This window comes from Petaurus breviceps, unplaced genomic scaffold, assembly GCF_028583685.1.
Source record: "Petaurus breviceps papuanus isolate PSGF00001 unplaced genomic scaffold, PetGlider_PUasm1.0 174, whole genome shotgun sequence".
NCBI lineage: Eukaryota > Metazoa > Chordata > Mammalia > Diprotodontia > Petauridae > Petaurus > Petaurus breviceps.
Window position 1 is genome coordinate 15,059,197 of NW_027185761.1, and position 9,182 is coordinate 15,068,378.

At 45.5% G+C, this 9,182-nt stretch overlaps 1 protein-coding gene across 2 annotated transcripts in view; it reads left to right on the top strand.

Moving 5' to 3' along the window:
* The window catches only part of RAB43 (RAB43, member RAS oncogene family), a 37,405-nt gene extending 30,535 nt beyond the window's left edge, over positions 1 to 6,870 (top strand). For both annotated transcript variants that reach the window (XM_069083783.1, XM_069083782.1), the window contains one exon: positions 890 to 6,870. In XM_069083783.1, the coding sequence (XP_068939884.1) occupies positions 890 to 1,140 (251 nt within the window). In that variant the 3' untranslated portion in view covers positions 1,141 to 6,870. The remainder of the gene's footprint in view (positions 1 to 889) is intronic.
* Positions 6,871 to 9,182: the final 2,312 nt, after the last annotated feature.

The window sequence follows — 9,182 nt, forward strand, 5'->3', positions numbered from 1 at the left end:
CTCAGAAAATAGGCTAACCAGGTGAGCGTAACCAGCAAGTCTCAAACCCATTGGTGAGTTAGGGGGATGTCTATCCCCAGCACATGAAGGCATCTCCCATCTGAATGGGCAGAAGAGAAAACTGTTCATCTATGCTTCCAGATTCATCTCAGATGCCTTCTGCCCCTCAAAACCTGTGCACCCCCAGTTTCAAGCTCTTCCCCCTCTTGACTCATGTCATTTCGTATCTTGTCTCACATGTATTACCTCTTCTGCATTATAGTTTTCCCATTTCAGGTATATTTTGCATCTCCCCATGCTGAATTGTAAATAAGCTCCATGACCTCAGACACCACATGATAATATCTTTGTATTTTCCCTAGCACCTAGTGAAGTGATTAATTGGGAGCCAATAATTATAATCAGATTAAAGGGATAGTAAAATCCAATGAGAGGGGTGGATGTGTCCAATATTGTAGAGATAGGCTATCGAATGAGTGAGTGAGTGAGTTAATGTATAAGCATTCATTTATTAAACCTGGCCTTTTGCTAGGTAATTAATTGGGTTTGGGAGATAGAGAAAGATGAAAGATTCAGAGGTGGCTTTGAGGAGTTGAGACAACTAGAGGGATAGTGGTGTCATTGAGAGACTTAGAGAAGAAGGAAGTTTTAGGGGGCAACTAGTTTAATTGTGGGGTTAGGGGAAGATGATGAGCACCTTCAGGTCCTTAATCAGTGCTTATTGACTTGTATGCAGAAGTCTTGTCCCAATCATCCTGTCTGCCTCCTTCCCACTCCATCCACCTCTTCTCTGACCTGACCTGACCTGACCCACCCCAGCCCTGGGGGAAAAGTACAGAGAAGATTCCATTTGTCTAACTGACTGACACAAACTGGCTTCTCCCTCCAGGAAACAAGTCAGACCTAAGTGACCTTCGAGAGGTTCAGCTGACTGAAGCCCAGCTCTTGGCCGAACGCTATGAGATCCTCTGTGCCATCGAGACGTCTGCCAAGGACTCCAGCAATGTAGAGGAAGCCTTTGTGAAGGTTGCCACCGAGCTCATGATGAGGCACGGAGGGCCCGTGTTCAGTGAGAAGAACACAGACAACATCAAACTTGACAGCAAGGACGTGGCAGAAGGCTGGGGTTGTGGGTGCTGATGGCAGTGGGCAGGCCAAGAGGTGGCACCGATGAAAGTGGAATGATAGACAGTGCTAATACTGTAGTTTTCTTTGACCTAATGCTAAGTAGTGTTATTGCAATAACTCCTGCCCCAAAATGGGGGACCAACAATTCTGTAGCGGCCAGAGCAGTTATGATTGTGCTTTGCTGATTATTTTTTCTTTTTAAAAGGGACATAGTTAAGGCAATCGGGTCTACTGGTATGGCCATAATGCATAAGGGGAAAGTTTCCCTGAAGGAAGGATTAGGGGATAGGGTTTAGCTTAACCTCTGAGGTCCCTTCTGGCTCCTTTTCTGTAAGGATGACCTGTAGGCTTACTTATTAGTTGACTTTGGTCTAGATGCATAAAGGAGGGAGGTCAGAGCATTCTCCCCCAAATTCATTTGAGGTAAAAGTAGCTTCTACCCAGCATCCTTTGCCTGTTTCCCTTTAAAGCCTTCACATTTCAGGAGCCATCCAAGCTCCCAAAGTTAGTTGGTGAGGATGAGGCCAAGAGCTTTTTTTTTTTTTTAGGTCAGCTACCCAGTGGCCCACCTGGGTGAAGTGGAGTTGCAATAGGGTTTAGGACCTTTTTATTTTTTCCTATTTGGTTTTCATACTGTTTTGATTACTTGGTCATTTCAAAGTGACTCTGGTCACTTCAGTTTTCTTTTCTTGGCCCAAGGTTTGATCTGCCCTTTCCAGGACCACTCCTTCTGCAAACAGAATCGGATGAGCAGGGTGTGGTGATCGATTCTTGGTATCCATCAGCTCAGCCCAGCCTCCCCTCTCCCCTGAGGACCCAAAGCAAGAGGGTGGGAAGAGGCCAGACTCAGACTTGTTATAACTTAAAAAGCTTTGCTCTTTTTCCTAGTTCTAAAAACCCCTTTCCTTCCTACCCTGGGGTTTTTCCTTCCAACTGACTCCAGGCAGGAGTGGTAGCTTTCCTTTACAGGTGGTTCAACAACTAAAATGTTCTGAGGGGCAGAGATGGAGCATAGGGAGGCAAGGCCCAGACAGGGATGAGGAGGGAGGGGCTCATTTTCAATTCCCCCAGATCAGCTATGAGCATGTGTTCTCTCTTAGTGGAAACTGGTTTCTGAGGTGGTTTATATTTTTAGAAATGTAAACCTGTTAATTAAACAGAAAGTGAAACTTCCCCAGAAGCACAGGGGGCTGTAAGGCCCTTCCAATGTGCTGTGTGTGGGTGTTCAGGGAGGACTGGCAGCTCTGGTATGGAGGCATGCCAAGCCTTTTTCAGGGCTGCTCATCCAGCTTTGATGCCCACCTGTGGCTCCAGGAAGCTGTAGTGTGCGCAGAGGCTCATGGTTAGGGGAGGGAAAGACATGATCTTGAGGTCTAGAGATTCAGACTAGCAAACACTTTGAAATTTACATCTGGAGCAGTTCCCTACAGAGCTCATCACTGAGTTGGTAGCACACGGGAAGGAGAGGGTCAGTCATGGCACCAACCCATGCCAGCTCCCTGTTAGAACAGTGGGCCTTGGGCCTCTTTCGTTTCTAACAAGGTAGGGCCATAAATTCCCCTCTTCTCCTTTACTGTCACTCTTCAGGAAATGGGAGGCCCTACTGAAAGGTTAGCTTTTTATTTCCTCCAGATTCAAATCTGCTAAAATGAAAAAAGTAAGCTCATCCTTTCTCCAAGTGAAAAATGGCTAAAAAAAAAAAAAAACACCCTCCTGGCAAAATTTAGCCTCATTCTTCTGGGCACTGTAGGTCTCTTAGAAGTAATTTGTGAACCCCTGAGGAGCAGCATCAAAGCTGTTTTGGGGCCTCCTGGTATCATTGGAAGCTGAACAGAAATGGTCAACACATCAGGAGTTTTCATATGCACAGAGTTTTTTTGCTTGGCCTTTATCAGCCAGGTTTTATACCCCAGTCCTCTGCCCTCATGTTTTTCCCTCTCTAGGATACCAACCTTGGCCTGCCCATCACTGCCTCCCTCTTCCCAGGTAACCGATGTTGCCCTCATTGCTGCTAGGTACCGAGTCTCCTCTGACTTTGAAACCTAGCCTCCCTGCCTCTGATTCCTTCAGGACCCTACTTAAAGGGACAGTTTTTAACTCATAGTCTGTGAGGTTAATGGAAAATAAGAGAAGGCTGTATCTGCTGTATCTCCAGGCCTTATCTCTTGGGGACCTAATGATCTGGGCACATTCTCAGGGGCCTTCTAGAGTCAGAGTGCCCTATTTTTGTTACCTCTGTAGAATTTTGAGGGGCAAAAAAATAATCCATCCTCAACTTACCACTATCTGTCTTCCTACTCTTAATACTAGAGGCTATGTGTCCTCAGACCCTTTTCTTTGGATTTCAGGATTAGAATTCTCCCCATCAATTCATCACTAGAAGAAAGGTCCATGACATACTCCTAGCCTCCCTTCCAGACTACACCCTTGGGATGGGTGGAACCAAGCCAGGCTGACTGCAGGCATTGCTGAGCAGGGATAGCAGGTTAGAAGAATGAACAGCTTCAAGCCTTCAGAAAGGGAATTCTGCCATGCTAAGGTCTGTCCCCATTCTGGCCTCATAGAAAGCAGCTACACAGAGAAAAGGGTAGTGATGATCCCAGATGAGTTCTGGTAGTTAATTGAACTTATCTAGGGTAAGGGACAGGGGTTCTCCCCTCCTCCCAGATTTTCCCCTCTTTCTCTCCCAAGTTCCAGGCTTCTCTCTCACAAAGCTGCCAACAGGAGGTGCAGGGCCCTAAGATATCTCAACTTTCCCAGAATCTATACTGCCAAAATCTTGGATTCTGCTAAATCATCGAATCTCAACAATTCTGAGGATGGTTGTTGATTAACTAGACTGTTTGCCTCTTCATGATGTGGGGTAGAGGGGACCAGGATCTAGTCCCTTTTTTCTTTCTTGGTCTGGATCAGGAAGACTTCTGCATGTGTCCAACAAAAAGTGCCTGGTCTCTATTGCACAGAAGTCACCTCTGTCTTGTCCCTAGTACAGAATCAAGTAGCTAGACCCCGTAGTCCCTAAAGTTGCATCTGTTTGGAAGAGAGCTGCTCTACTCCCAGATCTCTCTTAATAGTGTAAAGAGGGGAAGAAGGGGCTTCTTTCTGAAAAAGGGCCATGTGATCACCCATATCCCTGGCTGTTGCTACCACCCATTTGAAGTTGTAAAACTGCGTGGGTGTTGGGAAAGGAAACCACCCAAAATGGGTATCTGGAAACCAGCTCTCTCTCCCCTCTCAGGGTTATTGTGAGGAAAGGGCTTTGCGTTCAATAAGACGCTGTCATGTGGTGAACAGAATCATTTCCTAGGACTAAAATGGACCAATGGTTTCTCCTCTCCATCTCAGCACCTGCAGATTGCTGTTTCCCTAAGCTGGGGATGGCACTGTAGAATTCCCCTTTTCTATGAGAGGACACTTTGAATTTTTGTCAGCCCGCAGCCACAGGGGCAGAACCACAGCTTGCTTCTTCTCTTGGTTTCTAGCCCCCACAACTTTTGCTTTTCAGCCCCTATACCGCTGCCAAGCTGGAGTTTACTGTGTAGTTAGTTGCATTTGGGCTGAAGAAAGGGCTTGGGTAAAAAGTGTATGCCTTGGCTATAAGACTGGGGTGGGGGGAGGGGAAGGGGTATTCTTGGTCACCTGGGCCAGTGGAGAATGAGGTTCATGGTTCTCATGTAAAAGAAGGGGAACTCCTGATATGCCATGGTTTTTGTGGAGGAGGATTTCAGCTTCTTGCTGCTGTGGTTCCCTTAGTTTTGCGTAGGTGCCTTCCTCTCTTTCCCTTGACATCATGTCTTGAATAGAAGTTAAGGCCAGTTTTTAACTCTCCCTCCTCCCAAAAAAAACAGTTTCTCCTATTTCATTGGCACCTCAGGTTTAGAAACTGAGTTACCCTTATGTCTGACCACTTTCTTTCTTCCCAAATCCAGTCAAATGTGCATCTTTCAGCTTCTTTCAGAATCTCCTCCATTCCTTTTGGCTCCTGGCACTCCTGTCCTACTATAGACTTTTTGATCACCTCAAGCCTAGATCACAATAATCACTTCTTAACTAGGCCTCTGCTACCCTTCTCTTCCCCCTGGGACACATCCTACATGTCACCAGACTTATCTTGCTCCAGTCCGTCTCTGATATCATTGCCCTTGTGATAACTACCCCCCCCACTCACCATTACCTGCTGAATAAATCCCAAATTCAGACTGCCATTCAAGGCCTTCCATTATTTTTCCAGGCTTTTCCTACTAGACTTGGATCTTTTCCCAGCACTGTTCTTTACTGACATTATTCGTCCCTGACTGGAAGTCCCCCTGACTCCTCCTGACATGTACCACCCACTATCTCCATTCATCAAAATCCTGGAAGGTCCTGATTAAAGGCTACCTCTTTCCCCAGGTAACAAGTCCTCCTCGCCCTCCCTTTACTTAGTGGCATTGTATATTCACACTTATCAGGTCTTGCATGGATAGCTATCCCTTATGCAAGGAGCCCATCTTATTTAACTTTGCCCTAGGGTCTACCACGGTGCCACACATTGGCAGATTCAAAGTCTGTATTAAATGACTTTGATATACAGATTTAAAAGGAATTGGGAAAATGTCATTCCATTTGGACCTTGAGAAGAGTGACCTTTTTCCCTCCATCAGCCTGGTGTTTACCCATTAGAGACTATTGGGTAACTGCTTAATTTGGCTTAGGTGAACCCCAACCTTCTTAAACGTCCTTCCCAGTGGCACCTCCCCCACCCCCTAGAGTGAGGAGAACCTGTTCTAATCTCTTCCTTGTTTATAAATTACCAAAGAGCAAGGGGGAGGGGTTGCTAGGAACAAGGGCAGCCAGCCAGGCCAGTGGGGAGGTTTGCCCTTCTGGAAGCAAACAGCCCAAATGGATACTGGCTTCTGATGGAATTTCATCTCCAACCAGCTCCGACAGGCCAGGCCAGTTTGGGTTTCAAGTTGTAGTTAACATAACCCAGGGAAGCCTGGGATGGCCATAGCCTTGTCCTAGCATCATATGGAGGCCTGAGAAACATGGTTAAGATTTGGTGGGTTTGCCCCCCTATCTCCCAGGTGTCTGAACTGTCTAATCTCAGCCATCTGCTGAGATGGCTTGTTGAATGACCAGAGTTTGCATGTTATAATATATTTAAAATAGAAACTGGAAACAAATTTGGGCATTCTCTACTCTGAAAAGGTAGAGATGGGGAATCATTCCAAGACTGTATAGGGGTTTTGTTTTTTGTTTTTTATTTTTGTAAAACTGCCATCCCCCAAAAAGATATGCCCTGAATCTAGGGGGGAGCATAGATGCCCCCAGTCCCATAGCAGTCTGTCTGTTGGTCCCTCAAGGGCAGAAAGTTGAGATCCAGCATGGATTCTGGATTGCCAATGCAAGTAGGAGGGAAGAAAGCTCTTAATTCATATTGAATTCAATTATTTCATTTCCAAAATTACTTCAGAGATGACAGTGTTGGGTGGCCACCTTTGGGGTCCCCTTTTCTCTCTCTTCTGTCACTTTCTCTGTCTCCTGTAGCTCCTCAGTCACTTTTCTCCTCAGGAGAACATGGGGAATCATTCTCTTTTTTTTTTTTGACTTGACCTACCCAGATAAGGCCAAGGCAATTTGGAATGTGAGGCCTTGAGAGTGAACTTTGTATACTTTAGTCATGTTTTGATATTTTACCTTTCATCTATTTATGGATTTATAAACTTTATTAATAAAAATGTTTATTTTTAAAATATGAAACTTGCCTTTTGGGAAATTTTAGCCCACCCAGAGTTGCTACACCCCTGTACACCATTAAACAGATTTCATTAAAAAAAAAAAGCAGACATGCAAAGAGAGCTTTGTTGTTTCTCCATCAACCTTTCCCACTTGCATTAGGTTCAAGCTAAAGTAACCACATACCCAGCCAGATCTTCATTTCCTGGCATACAGGGTGTGTGTGTTTGTCTCTGGGTCTGTCTTATGGGCAGAGGGAGGTAGTGGCTTTGTGGCACTCCCTTCAGGCAAGAAACAGGAAAAAACTATAGGCTAAAGAAGCACATAAATTGGGAGGGGGGGAAGCATGGATCCTGGGTTTTGGAGTCAGAACAGAATTTCCAGATAGAAAGAGACTTGAGAGATTGAATACCTCCATTTTTTTAAAAAAGGGACCCAAAGCCCAGAAATGTTGGCTTGTTTAAAGTTAGGCAGACTTTAGAGGGTAGAAATGAGACTAGAACCCGAGCTTCCTGCTCTTTGGTCCAGTGCACCTTCCCATAACTAACTTCGTCCGGGCTGATTTCTCATCCCAGCTCTGCCAATGACTCCCTAACACTTCACTTCCCCTGGTTTCAGTTTTTCTATGTTTACAACAGAAGTTGGAGTCGTGGACCTTTCTGGCTTAAATATTCAGTGATCTGAAGGATTGGCCACCCCAAGTTCTGCACTTGTGCCAACAAGGATAAAGGATTAGACATTTTCTAACCTTAGATGTGAATCACATGCTCACTGAAGCCTCAGTTTCCTCATCTGTAAAGTGAGAATAAGAATCCCTGCCTTAGGACAGGGTAAGGATCAGATGAGAAAATGGATGAAATGCAAGGACTTATTACAATTGTACTTGTATAGCCATAGCACTCGGGAGCATTGGCCTCAAGATTTATAGGATGCCCAGATCCATTAGTAGGAATAGTAGTTAGTAAAGAATAATGCCTTTGGATTTTTTGAGCACATGGCAGGAGACTGAAGATAGGATGGCTGGGCCATCATTTCCTCTGTACATTACTTCTCTGAGACTCCTGGTTCCTCTACTGTGGGAACATTGAGCGATCCATCTTGTACAAGCTATGAGGGCATCTAGATCCAGAAGAAACTTTAGAGGTCATTGAGTCCAACCCCCTCATTTTAGAAGTGAGGAAACTGAGGCAAACAGGGTGAAGTGACTTGCCCAGGATCACACAGCTAGGATATTTCTGAGACCAGATTAGAACCTAGGAAGATGAGCCTTCCTGACTCCAAGCCCAAGCTCTCTCCACTGTGCCACTTAGCGGCCCAAGGACTGAGTAGAAGGTTTTACAGAGAGAAAAGAGTTAAAACCTCCAGGGCATGGTGTATTCCTCAGACTGCTGGGCTATGGAAACAATGGCTGTTGCCTAGTGGCCACACCTCAGTAGTGAGTGAGAGCCAGAATTCAAACTTGACCACTGTGCCTGCTTCCAAATTCAATCCTGTGAATTCAGCTCTCAGTCCACTGTACCATGAAATGAAGGGTAGGACCTAGACAATGTAAGTTACTTACATATGGGGGCAGCCAGTGGGTACTGGCAGAGCCAGCCAGGAGTTAAAACCCTGGTCAGAACACTGATTTCCAGCTCAAACTGGACACAGTTTCTTCCTTTCTTCTTGTCCTCTCCTCTGATCTCCCCAGGCCACTATCCTGCTCCTACACAGCAGAGACTGAAGGGAAGGAAAATGGGACCACTGAACCATTATTCGAAGTCTCTACAGCTCCTCCCTGATACAGCGCCCCTTGGGCTCTTGATTCCTCTAGGTTTTCAGAATTAATACCTCTGGACACTTGTTTCTATTTTAAAGTGCTTCCCAAGGGCCCTAGGACTGTCTGGGACCCTACAGCTCACTTAGCTAAAGTCAGCTAGAAAGAAACCCTAACTCTAAATCAGCTCAGTTTGACTGAACCTAGTTGAGTTACATCTAGATGTGGAAGTGGATAGAGTGCTGAGCCTGAATCAGAAAGACTCATCTCCTTGAGTTCAAGTCTAGCCTCAGACTTCCTAGCTGGGTGACCCTGGCCAAGTCACTTAACCTTGTTTGTCTCAGTTTCCTCATCTGGAAAATGAGCTGGAGAAGGAAATGGCAAACCACCCCAGCATCTCTGCCAAGAAAACCCCAAATGGTGTCATGAAAAGTCAGACATGACTGAAACAACTAAACAATGGTTGAGTTGTAGTGCTGATGGCCTTGTCCCTTGGTTTGCTCATGACTAGGTCCTATGATAGAGAAAGGAGAACAAACTTCAAAGGTAAAAACAAAACCCAATGTGAGCTGGGGAAAGT